The sequence below is a fragment of the Panicum hallii genome, chromosome 2 (assembly GCF_002211085.1).
Source record: "Panicum hallii strain FIL2 chromosome 2, PHallii_v3.1, whole genome shotgun sequence".
In the NCBI taxonomy this organism is placed as follows: Eukaryota; Viridiplantae; Streptophyta; class Magnoliopsida; order Poales; family Poaceae; genus Panicum; species Panicum hallii.
This window is the reverse complement of record NC_038043.1, coordinates 11,760,097-11,774,699: the sequence shown is the minus strand read 5'-3', so window position 1 is coordinate 11,774,699 and position 14,603 is coordinate 11,760,097. Positions and strand designations below refer to the sequence as shown.

General features: G+C 49.6%; 2 protein-coding genes across 3 annotated transcripts; one reads left to right on the top strand and one right to left on the bottom strand.

Annotated features, from left to right (window-relative positions):
• The first annotated feature begins 4,775 nt into the window (after positions 1-4,775).
• LOC112880396 (GDSL esterase/lipase At5g03610-like) lies at positions 4,776-8,120 on the top strand. Its single transcript, XM_025944990.1, has 4 exons — positions 4,776-5,132; positions 5,264-5,539; positions 7,057-7,331; positions 7,421-8,120. The coding sequence occupies exons 1-4, from the start codon at positions 4,985-4,987 to the stop codon at positions 7,934-7,936; spliced, it is 1,215 nt and encodes a 404-aa protein (XP_025800775.1). The 5' UTR covers positions 4,776-4,984; the 3' UTR covers positions 7,937-8,120.
• Positions 8,121-8,166: 46 nt separating this feature from the next.
• Positions 8,167-13,872, bottom strand: LOC112880395 (protein HIRA-like). Of its 2 annotated transcripts, XM_025944988.1 has the most exons (11): positions 13,740-13,872; positions 13,256-13,606; positions 12,312-12,587; positions 11,897-12,148; positions 11,412-11,809; positions 10,346-11,327; positions 9,768-9,978; positions 9,399-9,633; positions 9,182-9,304; positions 8,866-8,986; positions 8,167-8,736 (listed from the first exon to the last, which is right to left on the bottom strand). In XM_025944988.1, the coding sequence occupies exons 2-11, from the start codon at positions 13,361-13,363 to the stop codon at positions 8,482-8,484; spliced, it is 2,961 nt and encodes a 986-aa protein (XP_025800773.1). In that variant the 5' UTR covers positions 13,364-13,606; positions 13,740-13,872; the 3' UTR covers positions 8,167-8,481. The 2 variants fall into 2 exon arrangements, with proteins under 2 accessions (XP_025800773.1, XP_025800774.1); XM_025944989.1 differs by lacking the exon at positions 13,740-13,872 and having other exon boundaries at positions 13,256-13,664.
• Positions 13,873-14,603: the final 731 nt, after the last annotated feature.

Here is a 14,603-nt window from a genome sequence, read left to right as displayed (position 1 = left end):
TAATAATTGTGAGAATGGTTTGCTGCCTAATTTTTACAATATGATTAGGAACAAAGGAGAGGTCCAAGGAACACATGGAGAGGAGCATGGAGGTGTGGAGGAACAGCAAGGGCCACCAAGCCACATGGAGGCCCAATCCAATTTAACTTCGAGTCCACCTCGGAGTCCAGGAGCAGTTTGATGTAAATTGGACGCCCAGGCCACATCCGAAGTCCGAATTCGACAATCCATGTATGGACAGAAAGCTAATTTCATGGACCTTCTATCGGCGTTGGTTTCAGGCCCAAACCCATTCTGAGTCGTCGGGAATTGTCCGAGAAAGTTGGCATCCAGAATCTGTCCCGGTGCTGCGACAGCGTAATTTGGCCTTTGGGCCGTGTATCTTCGTTGAGCCCATTAGGGGCGCGTCCAGGGGAAAGCCACGCCCCTATTCCCTATATCTCAGTAGCCGCCGTCCTCATTAGGGTTCGGGTTTTGCTTTAGATCAATCTGTGTTTGAACAGTCGCCGTCTTTCGGTTTGTAGAACCCCAACTTTCGAGCTTAATCATTCATCTGCAGTTGTCACTTCAATTGGAGTGCTGCGTTTTTTTCGAGTTCTTGCCTGTGTTCTTCGTTTCGCAGGCAGGGATTAGCCTTCTCGGTGAGGTCAACCGTATTGTGACTACGGTTGATAACCAGAGGAGTTGTGCTGCTAAGATTGCGGGGTTCGAGTTGCTGACTTGAAGCCGGATCGGTGTGTCGCATTCCGACCAAAACAAGTTATCCTTCACCTGACAGAAGATCGGGCACCCCCGTTCATATCACAAGGCTTGCACGTGGGGTTCTGGCGGGATGTGCGTGTCCTTGGTTTCCACCGCGATTGGCTGTGGCCCCTGCACATCCGCCATGATGCATTCCCGTAACACGGGACAGCCGAGGGATGACACATCCCTGACGCTTGAGCCCTCAGTAAGAAGGTCATCGTCGGAGAGGAGATCGTGGAACGAGGCGGAGCCGTACCCCTCATGCCCACGAGCTTGATTGCGAGCAAAGGTAGCGGCATGGTTCTCGGGAGTTCCCTGGCGTGTACGCCTGCAGTGTTCGTGAGGTCGAACAAGAACTGGCTGCGCGGTGAGCGCGGCGGGGACAGCGGGGTCCCCCCGTAAAATTGGCAGAAGAAGTTGTGCTGCGAGAACAGGACCAGGTCCAGGTCACTCGCTGAGGGGTCGGCACCGAGCATGAGCTTGATGCGCCGCGCCAGCGCCTCGGTGTTGAGGTCGGCCAGCAGCCCGTTCGAGGGGGTGTCTCCCTCGAGCAATGTCAAAGGAGTGGGCTCCTCGTGGAGATGAAGCATGCCGAGACGATCGGTAATGGAGTCCAGGCTTCCGAAGCGGAAGTCCTGGAAGGGAGCGAAGACGGGAGGTTCCCACATTCCAATGCGCGGGGCCGCGGGAAACTCAGCGAGCCAAAGTGGATCGTACCACCTAGGCTCTCAAGGTCGGAGGTGCCGAAGATGGAGGCCGTCCGATCACCGGGACGGTGGACGCAGGATGTCCTCCCCACGGACAGCGCCAAACTGTCGGTTTCGAAAATAGCTGGCAGCTAAACCTACTCGAAGTGTGTATCACATGTCGTGATCGGATACGGCGTAGCACACAATGACTCAAGATCTATACTGGTTCAGGCAATCGTGCCCTACGTCCAGTCAGGGGTCAGTCGGATGTATTACTTGAGCCCAGGTGCTCGTGAGAGTTGGGGAGTTACAAGCTTTCGAGCAGAAGCTATGAGATTCGAGAGTCTATAGTTTAGGTCTATCGAGAGATCGGATTTGATGAGTTGTCTCTCTTCTTCTCCCTAGGTGGAAGATCCTCCCTTTTATAGTCCAAGGGACGCTCCATCACAGGGGAGCTAAGAGTGTGAGGATAGAAAGAAAGGACTCCCGACCCCGCCAGTCGGGGTCGTCAGCTTCGTCAGTCGGGTCTTCCCATCCCGTCAGTCGTAGTCTTTCGGTGATCATCATCCAAGTCCTGCTTCGTGGGGCAAGCGTCTTGTATTGTCCATGCGCGTCATGCTCTGTTGGTCAGCGGTCGCAGGGGCATCGATAGGTACGGTACGGCTATCTCGCCCCATCCTTGGCACCTTGCCCGAACACTCCATCATGACGGGGGGCGTTCCGGCCGTATTATGATGACGTTTCGCCCTGTCCTTTCGCGAGGACGGGCAGGTAGAATAGTGGCGCCCTGCTACCGCAGCAGAGAGGACTGTAACCCCCATGGAGGGAGTGGTTGGCCGTGTATGACAGGTTGACCCCGAGGCCCATCCTTATCCTTCGAACCTACTCCTGGGGCCTGCTTGTAAGCCGGGCCTGGCCTCCCGACCAGCAGGCCGGCACGTGTAAGGCGGAGCTTAGTCGGAGTCCACGGTCGGCGCCTTGGTACGAACCCAGCCTCTGACCGTTCCCAGAGTCGAGGATATGGGCCTTGCTCATCCCGACCGAGTTGTCAATTGAGGTTGTGGGCCGAGACGGCCCAAATGAAGTTGCTGCCCTATACGGACGGGTGCTTGTTCCAGACGCACCCTTGGACTGGTTAATGAGAGGTGAGCCTGCTGGGGACCCCGGGTCCCTAGACCCGTCACAAGCTATCTGCAATCTTGACCTTCATTGCATGTGATCCAATCGGTCAATTCGCTTGTCTTATCATTGTTACCTCAGGATGTCTCGGTTTGGTCCGATCCTTAAGTAACGATGCTGGATCAGGTCTTATCAGCTAGATCTGTCCGCTGGCCAATGATGGCATGATGGTGATGATCCGGTAGTATCAATCGGCTCCCCTGGCCGATTTTGTATTCAACCATAAGCGTGAATTCTGATATAACTAGATGCGTCGGTTAATTATGCTAAATTTGATGCTAAATTTGTTGTCTTATTGTTAGCATTGTCTCGGTTAGGTCCGATCCAACTAACGTAACAATTTAGCTTAATTAAACATATATTTTAGTTATGAGGTTTTTATTCTTAATACTACCTCATCGAAATCGGCTTCATAGCCGATGCTTGGTTTTGTGCTTCAAGCATCCCAGCCGATGCATCTGTTGGAACTATTCGGAATCCCAGCCGATATATTCCTCATTGTTTTACTGATTAAATTTCTTTTTTCTTTGTCAATTGCAGGTCAAATTGACTGGCACGCCCCGAACCTAATTCGCAGAACCTGCACTGGAGATAAGCAAAACTCCTAGACCTTAGCATGTTGTGCTCCACAAGATTCACCGTCCGATTTTTGCGCAACACCTTTTAGAAAAAGAAAAAATACTGTAGATTAAAATTTGAACGTTCCACATGTGACTGTTTGCAAAACTAGTAAACTGATGTTCCTTACGGCAAGAGTGCTGAATCTGGGCTGGGCCATATTGCCTCCCATGTCAGGAAGCTGTTACGATTTACAAATTGCAGACCACGGGGATCACTGTATTGCACCAAGCGAGTGACACACAGTCTGACAGACGCGAGTAAAACGCAACCAGGTTGCATGAGCAATGGCACAAGAAGCCTGAGAGGTTCTGAACATATGATCAGAGTATATGCTTGGCATGCATTCCTGGACGCCAAGATTATGCCACCCCTGTTTATTGTCATTATACACTAGTAGCAAGCAATTAGCCAGCGCCGGCATTAACAGAGCTTCGAAGCTTGTCTTCCTTGGCTTTAGCAGAGGGAGAGTATATTTGTCAGTCAAGTTGGCACGCCTGCCTGCCTGCTGCATTTGCAGCCACACAGACACAGAGATTAGGCAGTAGTCAATCAGACATTCAGAGCAACCACCACGCGGCTTAATTGTCCTATTGTACTCTTATGAAGCACTAGTCACATGCATGGGTCTTATTTAGAGTTACAGTCTTGGGAACAAATGCAGTTCAGGCACCAGCGCTACAAAAATGACTGTAAATAAACCTGGAGAGTTCCACGTGTGCCTATTTTGTTCGCAAACAAGTGAACTGATGTTTTCTACGCAAGTGCTGAATCTGGACTGGGCCATTGCCTCCCGTGTCAGGAACCTGTTACAAACTGCTGACTGCAGAGAATAGATCACTGCATCACACCAAGGGGCTTTTTGATTCGGGTGATTAAACTTCAGCACCGTTACATCGGATGTTTGAATATCAATTGAAAAATTTAAACATAATCTAATTATAAATAAATGGAGATTAATTCACAAAATAAATTTATTAAACCTAATTAATCTATTATTAGCGTTTGTTTACTGTACCACGGGTTCCGTGGAAGACCACGCCGGCTGCATGCTGAAGCTGCGACCGCTGCTTTTTTGTTTTCAGCTGGAACGCATGCAACCTTCGTTGTACACAGGGGATCGGAGGGAGCGTCACGATCACATTAACACGAGCCGTTGAGCAGGTCTGCTCCATGATCCCTCTCCCGACATGGATGGTGCGGTGCTCTAGCATGCATCTCTGTTCATAAGCAGTCCATCCCGATCAGGCTCAGCAGAGCACTGCTGCATTTTCAGCCAGCGATGCGGAGACGCAGTAGCGGCATGCTGCGTCTCGGACGGCGCGGAGTGGCGCGGCGTTAAATGCGGCCGCAGCCGCCTGGAGTTGGTTGGTGGCGGTTACCCGTCGACTCGAGTCTGAATCGAACCGGGGGCGACGGGGCGTTAATTGCGCGAGAAGGGGAGCGAGGAGGCAAGGCAGCAAGGAAGCAACCATGAGCTGGACGCGCGAAATCGATCGACCAATTATTTGTCCGAAAGAACAGACGAGGTGTGCGCTGCGAGCCGGCAAAAGGAGCTACGACTACGACCGGGCGGTGTGGCTGCGTGCGGGTGAGCCGGTGAGGTGTGCGACCGTGACTGCACCTGCCCGCCCGGCCTGCCGCCGAGAGACCGAGAGGAGAGAGTGCCCACTAGCCAGATGCTACGAGCGCCATAGAGGAGATGACGGGGATGAGGCGCAGCCACGCCGACGGCGGCGTACGCCTGCCTATATATGGGAGGTCCTCGCCGCGCCCATCCGAGCAGCAGGCCATCCCTTCCAGCTTCCGGTAGCCCTTCCCCACCAGCGCAGCGGCGCGAGATGGGTGCTCGTGGCCTCCCTCCGGCTCTGCCTGCCGCCATGCCGGCGCTCCTCCTCCTCTGTAAGGCTAAGATATGACACATCTCCGACTACCTTGCAGCTAGCGTCTCTCTGTCAATCAGTTTCCCCCTTTCGATGCGATGGTTTCATCATTGATCATTCCTTCCTCGCTCCTCGCTCGTGTGGATGAAGGCCTGGTGGTCGTGCCGTCCGCCTTGCTCCGGCCCGCGGCGGAGGCTGCGCGCGGGCACAGGGACGACGGCGCTCCTAGCGGCGGCACCGGCGGCAGCTGCAGCAACAGCACGGCCCCGCGGCTGTGGGTGTTCGGTGACTCGTACGCGGACACCGGCAACCTGGGCGACCTCGGGCGGGAGCTGACGCACGCGTGGTACGACCCCTACGGCGACACCTTCCCCGGCCGCCCCACCGGCCGCTTCTCCGACGGCCGCGTCCTCACCGACTTCATAGGTACCTGCCTGCTGCTCTTCTGTTCATAATCAATCGCAGCCTCCTATCTAGTAGGCAAACGAAGCACATGCCGCTGGCTGGCCCAATGGCCCCCCGGCCCCTACCTTACCCGGCAACTGCCAGGCCAGCTCGAGCTCGGGGGCGTGCAGTGCATTGCGGATCGATCACAGTAGTGAGTGCCCTCGCATTGATGGCGCGCTCCCCCTTGTTGGTTGGGGTTCCAGGCTTCCATTCAATACGATCCGACGACCCTTGCTTGTTGCGCTGCAGACGCTGCAGCGGCAGCAGCCCTGCCTGCCTGCCTCACTAGGGATGGCTTCAACCTCAATTCATTTGCTAGCCGCAGCCCGCCGAATCCACGCACCACCGCTCCATCTCCAATGGCCCATGCAGGCAGCATGCGTGTGCATGTGCCATGTCGATTCATCTTGACCAGTTCGACTCTCTCTGAGCTTAGCTGTCCCAGCCGACGGGCGACGGAGGCATGCAGTGCAGCTGCCTGCCGGCGCCATGCCTGTCACGTGCTACTGAACTAGGGCAGGTAGTTGCTCCCGGTGAACTAGCTAGGCGGCGCATGACGCGATGCTCCATCAAAAGTAGTACAATGCCACAGCAACACATGCAGCCAAGCTTAACCCGTGGACGGCCGCTGGTGTCTACATGTTGGGATTTCATGTCAAGATGCGTCCGAAACATCTTTCTCGATCGGCAAATATTCGCGTATCTAGCTTACTAGCCACGTGGCGGCGCATCACCATCAACTCATCAAGTCCTAGGGAAAAGAAGAGAAAACAAAAAAAGAAAAGAAAAATATAGGGACATACCATTCCTGACCTGCAACTGCACGACCATATGCCGCATCTCACTGCTAGAATGGCCGTATTTACCATGCGTGTGGCCACCTTTATTTCCAGTAAACAAAAACAAGAGTTTGAAAAAGGCTATATGAGTCTGCTAGATGGCAGATCGAGACTCTTTGTATCTTTAGAAATATATAGAAATTTATTAAAAATTAACGGTCTAAAGACTCTTCAATTGGATATCTAAATATAGATCTGCTCTATTCCGAATTTCTCGCTGGCCAAAGATGGAGAGCGAGAATTGCTCTTTAGACTGCGCACAAGATATATAAAAGCTATTAGAAGATTATAAAGGTATAGAAAATAATTTTACTTAAATAACTCTCTAAATGATAATTTAGAGAGTAGATTTTAAAAATAGTCTTGGAGATGCTCTTACCTCGCTAGTTAAGCCCCCCGGCGGCGCATGCAGGCGTGCATCTGAAACTCTTAATCGGCAGCACTCGGCAGTAACAATCTTAATCGGCAGCACTCGGCAGTAACAAGTAGATATTCGATCCCCATGCTGGGATGCTCCAACCTAACCTTAACCTTTCCTTTTCCAGCAGTACAGCTACAGTTTATTTAGTACTAGTACTGCTGGCCAAGCTTTTGTTTCCTGCTCTAATAGCAATTAACTATGTGTCGGTATGCTGTTTGGAACGATGCGGCGTGCAGCTTCGGCCATGGGGATGCCGACGCCGGTGGCGTACAAGCTGCGCAGGGGCGCCGGCCCCGGGCTCCTCGCGCGCGGCATGAACTTCGCCGTCGGCGGCGCCGGCGTGCTCGACACCGGCAACTTCCAGCGCAACATCAGCGCCCAGATCGACCTGTTCCAGGCGCAGCGCCCTGCTGCCGGAGGAGGCGCCCGCGGCTGCGACGCCGGCGTCGCGCTCGTCGTCGTCTCCGGCAACGACTACTCCTACGCCGCCGACAAGGACAACGGCACGAGCGTGAGTCACCATTAACCATACACCTCAAGTCAAGGCTGAAGAGGCTGAGGCCCTAACTAACACGACGCTTGCAACAATGGCGGCGGCAGGCGGCGATCGCGTACATCCCGACGGTGGTGCGGCAGCTCCGGGAGCAGCTGCGGCGGCTACGCGACGAGGCCGGGATGCGCAGGGTGGTGGTCACCAGCCTGCACCCCCTGGGGTGCACGCCGCTCTTCACCAGGGCTCTCAACTACAGCGGCTGCGACCCGCTCGCCAACGCCGGCGCCGCGCAGCACAACGCCGCGCTCCGGTCCGTGCTCGCCGGGCTCGACCCGACCAACCGCACCTTCCTCCTCCTCGACCTCAACGCGCCCTTCGCCGCCCTCGTCGACGCGCCCGCGGCGGCGCCGGGGAGGTTCGCGGAGCCGAGGCGGCCGTGCTGCGAGACCCTCGACGCCGGCGGCTACTGCGGCCAGCAGGACGACGACGGCAAGAGGATGTACACGCTGTGCGACGACCCCACCAAGCACTTCTACTGGGACGACGCGCACCCCACGCAGGCCGCCTGGGCCGCCGTCGCAGAGGCTTTCAGGCCCAAGATCCGCGAGTTCCTCTCCACCTGACGACCTACATTGAATTTCGACTATTTTTCTTCCGCGGGGATAAAAAAAATGCGCAAAGAATCGCCCAAAGCTAACAAAATCATATTAGTGAAATTTTATAGTTTCTGTTCCTCTAAAAATTCCAGAGTCAGTTTCTCTGGAAGCAAAAAGGACACGAGTTACACTTTTTACCATGCAAAAACAAGCTGCTACAATATTCTCGGTAAAAGCAAGATGCACACGGCCAGCTCTGCACACTAAAACCATCAAGATTAACCAGAAAGGACATGAGTTTACCCTGCCTTCTACAGATTTTTACTGTTACACATTAATCACCAGGCGACCTCGCGCTTCCTTTTCTACTGTTACACTCAGCGTTACAGCTAACGGGGTTCAAAAATCAGTGTTCGCCCGAGGTCGCCTCCCTTGCTAAACAATGTACCAGCTACATGCACAACTAATTGATTGGTTCATTTAAGCACTTCTCAAAACAAGACTATCCTATCATACTTACCGAGGGGGGTCAGTAAGTCTCCAGCAACCGGACTGGGGCATGCCAGGGCCACCTACGAGATGATCACTTTGTCACTGGCTTCTGTTATTGCCTGTTGAGGTGTTGGTGCGACATCCATCCGGTCAGCTTTGGCTTCTGTTATTGCCGGTGGCGGTGTTGGTGTGACATCCATTAGGTCAGCTTTGGCCTCGGCTGCTTCATACTCTGACAGGAGATCCATGAACTCGTTGAGCAATCGCTGGACTTTCCGGTTGGATGCCATCGAAGGAAGTATGTCTTCCCTAAGGAGTTTGTGCTTCTTCATTCCCTGCACAATTGCCATCAATTAGTATACAGACTGATTTAGAGTTAATGAACCCTCGTGGTTATATGGAAAAGAAATGGTCCATCTTCTGTGGACATAAATGCAGAGGATGAGTGTAGTATGCAGACTTACGAGAACATCAGGATCCCATGCTGGGTTTTTGGGATCCATAGATGATGCAGAGACAAGCATGCCCATCGGAGGACCTAGAAAGCTCTCACAAACCTCACGTAGACGAGATTCATCGGCTTCTCTGCATATAATGAAGAAAAAACATGAAAGAGACTTCATTAAAACCTAAAGTGTCAACAAATAATTTTCATCAGACAAAAAAATTCACATATTTTTTCAATCAATTCAGTGGATAGAGCTGAGGCTCACAGAAGCAATGCTACAAGTTCAGGATAATCCAGAGACATGGAAACTAAATTAAGTATAGACGACTAACCTTGCCAAAAACCGTATGTAGGACAGTAGGCATTGGCGGTACTCCTGTGGTGACTTCAAAGCTAAAGAAGCTGCCAGCTGGGTCTCCAAATGGGCACGTGTCTGCAAACCATCATCTGTAACCCTGAAACAGAAATTCCCATATCAGTAGGTTTAGAGCAAACTCTGATATGTTTCAAGTGATCATAATACTAAAGCAATCAAAGGTGCATGCTGACCTGCTCCAAATAGGCTTTCTAGCCATGAACTTGCCTATATCAATCTGCAACTTGCCTAGCTCTCCACCTTGAGGGTAACTAAATGAGCTAGCAAAATTTGATGCTGGAAAACAATCATCGGCAATCCTTAGCCAGCACCTCATGCTCATGTCATAAAGAAAAGCATGGCGGCTGGCAAGGACAACTAAGGGTGAACCACATCTAGAGAATTTAGCAGATATAACCTTTACTGCACCTGTCAACAAGGCAAAGACAATTACTAAGCACCAAGCCACCAACTGTTTCAGCAAACATTAAGATGCAGTGAAGTTCAGACTAGCCATCTCAGGCTGAACATGACAACTAAATACTGGATGTACAAGTAGGTACCAGCATGATTTCCTGACGGCTCATCTGGAGATGCAACCAATGAAGCCAAAGAGTCCTGCAAAATGCAGGTCCTGTTATAGAGGTCCCATATGTACATTAGACCTCTTCTTGTGACAAGAAGCAATTTCCAGCAGTCGTCACAATCTATAAAAACGGCTGCAGATCCCATCATCATCGCAGGCATCGCTCGTCTTCCACAGTTCGTGTAAACCTAGTTAATTCAGAAGAACCAATTGTGAGGAAATAAAAGCCTATTCCAGCAATAATTGACAGGGGTTACATAGTACTCCTTTTCAAAATGTAAGGCCCAGTTTGACCCGGTGCAGTCTACAACACCACACTTTTATTTTTAATATCTTACATATTATAATGTTTAGACCATGAAATTGACATCATATGAAAGTGCTTTGAAATATGAATCCAACGGTATTATATTTGTATGGTACAACCTACAAATTCTTAGAGTAATGGTTAATCAAATATTGAATCTTTGGTTGCATATGCGCTTTACGAAAAGAAAATCCATATTGAAAAACAGAATCAATGGATAAGAAATTCTGATAAGGATTAATGTTCACCTGCAGGCAACCATCTTCACAGCCAACAGCCCAGAAATTTGCATTGCCTGCCAAGACAGTAACCTTTCCAGAGATACGATCCAACCAAAGAGTTTCCGTTCCTCTGGTACACCTTATCTCAGTTTCTTTTGTTGAAAAGGCACCACCGACACCAATCATATCAGCTGCAGCGCGTTCTACAGGCTTTGCTTCAAGGCAGACTGGCAAAGACTCCTCATCTTTCTTATTTGATACATGGACAGAAAGCACAGAGCAGGTCAAGGAGCCTGGAAAAACCGATCCAGTGTGCTCTACACTGAGCCGTCCATCATTTCCTGCACCGGTTGAAGCTTTTTGAATAACAAGACTCTCAGTAATGTTCGCCCTGGCTGTGACACCAGAGCGGTCCTTAACTCCACAGTTATTACAGTTACCGCTACTGCCATAAGATGGTCTTATTCCGTTCATTCGCTGATCTAAGGATGAAAAATCCACAACCTGATTCTGAGAATGGTTGGGTATGTCATCCTGATTGGAAGGAAATCCAACAGCCTCTGGGATTATTCTTTTCCGGCCATCAGGACGCCGGTATTCTCTCTGCTTCACTGGACTAGACAACCGAGTAACTTTGTTTGTATCACCAGCAGCAGGACTTGATATTTTCTTCCCATCTTCGGGTAAAGCTTCAGGAGCTTTCTGACTTTGCACAACTGGAGCTGAGTTAGGCACATCCACAGGAACTTTTGGGGGTGCTTGAAATTGCTGAACAACGGAAGTCCCTTTTTTGCTAGCTGATTGCTTTGCTGATGCTTCTTCAAGCAGTAACTGTGCTGGGCTTTCAGCCAGATTCGATTGCCGTCCTCTGACATCACCATATCTACTCCTCTTTAATTCATCTAGTTCAGAATCACTTAACCTGTATCCAAGCTCCTTCGCTTCAAAGTGAAAGTTGGCAACCGATCCATCCAAGGAGCATGCAAAAAGTGAATAACCATCAGGGCTCCTGTCAGGTGAAAAGCACAGCATCACTGTAAGCTTTGGGTATATGGGTAATACTAACTATAGAGGAATGTTTGAAATGTCTTACCAAGATAAATCAACCACACTTTGAGAGAAAAAATGCTTAGCAACAAACAATGGCCGGGCACTTGCTGTCGTCCAAACAGTAATAGTTCTGTCTTGACTTCCAATAGCAATAATGTTATACGGTTGCTGTTCTTTTGTTGATGTCTTTGATGCTCCATTGGCCCATCCAGCTGACACAGCATTTGTGTCTTGCCCATTTGAGCAATTCTTGCGGAACATTGAGTTATTAAACTTAACCACCACAATAGGTGCATTATGCCCTAGAAAGTCAAAAGTTGCAGACCACTCGCCTCTCTCAAGCACAGGGGCTGAATGCCTAGGTTTCTGGAAGCCATGAGTCGTAGTAATGAAGTGTCCACAAGGTGACCATGAAAGTCGCCTAAAAAATGTTGAACCAAGCTGCAGGAAGATGGAAAATGAGAAAGGCTTTCAGCAACAAGGGCATAAGATTACAGTAAACGATAAAAGTTAGGAAACATAACATACAGATTTTGTCCAATGGCCTTCTGTCTTGTGAGCAAGACTCCAGTCACTTGTACGCCATATTACAACAGTCTTATCATCTGATTGGCTTGCAAGGAAAGAACCAATAGGATCCCAAGTAACCCCTTTGACCAAGCTGGAATGCCCTCGCAAGACGGCAGTGCACATGCCGTTGGTCATGTTCCATATGTGAACCGTATTATCCAAGCTGCCGCTAGCCAATGTTGAATCATCAGGGGACCAATTAAGGTCTACCTACTTTAGGCATAGGAAAAGGAGGTGTTCAACACTTAGACAGTAACAATAACTAAAGGTGGTAATAAGAGCTCAAGAGTAACAGCATAAACTGTAAACATGGTTTTTTAAGGAAAAAGTAGTGCAGATATACAGCACGGGTGCAGTTTCAGAAGATAATTACCACGTCAGCAGTATGCCCTCTTAAGGTCATAACCACCTTCCAATTTTCTAGATCTGCAGGTTCTCCACTACCAAACTCAGCTGTTCCGGAACCAGCTTTTCTCTCATGAATTAGGATAACCTGATCATCTGATCCTGAAGCCAGATAGCGTCCATGCCTGGCCCATCTCACACAGTTTACTGATCCAAAATGGTCACGCATTGTAGCTAGCAACCTTTGGCTTGAATCATTGTTGGCATTGTCCTTGTCCACAGATTTCATGCTCCATATTCGAACCTAATCCAACAAGCAAATAAAAGGGATTTAGTAAAGAGAAGGTCACCCAGGAAAGAGAAGCAAAATATGAAAGAGTAGTTATACCTCAGTATCGTATAAACAATAAGTTACCATCAAATATGTCTCAACAGGATCACAAAAGGCAATATTAAAATTTCCAATTATCACTCAACAACAAAGCTACCATCATTCCCAGTAAAGACTCACATCACTAGCGAACCTTGACTTTGATGAACACTCCGCCCATCCTAACAAGCTGGACTAAAATCAACATAAACGACTCAAATTGGTCTTATGGGATTAAAATTTGTGGCTGTACAACAAGTGCCAGCCGAAAATCCTGATACTACATCACAAATTCTAAGGTTATCTCAAATACCTTCCAATAGCTAGTCAATTCACCCACAATAATACCCTTAACCAAACAAGCTGGACCCAAGAACACAAAAATGATCATAAGCTATTAGCTATACTTCACCTCCAAATAATAGTTTCAACTTGGGAACATCACCGAAGCAAAAAAAAGGTTACCCACACACAGTTAGCAAGCAAAAAAAGGCTAACCAAGGCAAGTTAACGGAATATTTTTTTTTTGCAAATTGACAAAAGAGCAAGGGAAAATTTACAGTTGTGAGCTCCAATTAACTGAAGAAAAAAAACAAGCACACCTTCTGGTCGCCGCCGCCGGTGGCGAAGCGGAGGCCGCCGGGCTGGATGTCGATGGAGAAGATCTGCAGGCCCTCGTGCCGAATCCAGCTTGGTTTCTCGGTAATCATCTCCTCCCACCCCCCAGGCAGACAAGACTACACTCACCGCCCGTCGCAGCCCCAAATCGACGAGGCCATGCTCAAAACCCTAGAAATCCTCGGCGAAAACCCTAGCCGGGGGACGACTGGTATCGGGACGCGAGGGGGCGAATCGGGCAGGCCGTATAGTAGAGAAGCTCGGAGGAGTAATGGTTCGGGCGAGAACCGGCGGCGGCGGCGGCGGTGGCGAAGAACACGGCGGCGGTGTTCGTCCTGTTCGTGTGACGATGAGAAAGGGGAAAAAAACAAAAACAAACAAAAACACGAAAACGAATTCGAGTGAAAAATTGAACTCAAACGAAAAGCGTAAAGTAAAGGCAAAGACGTGTCAGGAATTTAATTTCACCTTTTGGCCTTTTTCCTTCTTCTAGGTCTCCTATCGAATACCATACCATGTGTCCATGTGTGTATCAAGTGCCATGCTTTGATATTAGTACTTTGCATAGGGTACATCCGATCCGGTGATGACTGTAACCGCATCTGCAAAATTCGGTACTGTTCTGCTACCTTTTCACAGCCAAATCAAGTTGGTTTATTCATAATCCAGAGAAAAAAAGTTGGCATGTTTGTTATCCAGACCAACGTTTGAATTCAGCATTTGCAAATTGCAACTGAAACTGTCAAGAAAATTACCAATGCATAGAATCTGCAATTGCTAGATCTCTCTTTTTTTTTGTTTTGTACTGCAACAGCAACTGGTTGCTCACATTGCAGAGAGACAGCCTGACTGACCTGGTCCATCCCTCTTTTGTTTGTTCTGCTTCTTCTGTGAGGGGACAGTAAATTGCCGGCCCTAGATTTTTTGTTCTGGCGACACGAAAAACACAAAAACAAATTTGTGGGATGAATTCATCCCAGCGGATGAGGCATAAGCTAGCTGATAATCGGAGGACGGCAAAAGTGACACAGTGACAGAGGACAGGGCGATGGCGGTGTGCTCATGGGAGGGCTGTACTGGGCCGGGCCGGGCCAGGCCTGGCCTATTTCAATCAGGTCTGTAAAAATGCATGCGGCCCAAGCCTAACAAAATTGACCAATGATCCTAGCTTCCACATGATTCTGATCACCGAGTGTGCTCCGAGATTTCGTGCACTGCATGAAATTACCGAACTTTGTGTGTTTCTCTCCTGATCTTCATGGATAATCTAAAAGCAGATCTTATGGTTACTAACATCAAAGCATGTGCCCAAGGGCTAAATTTATCTTAATG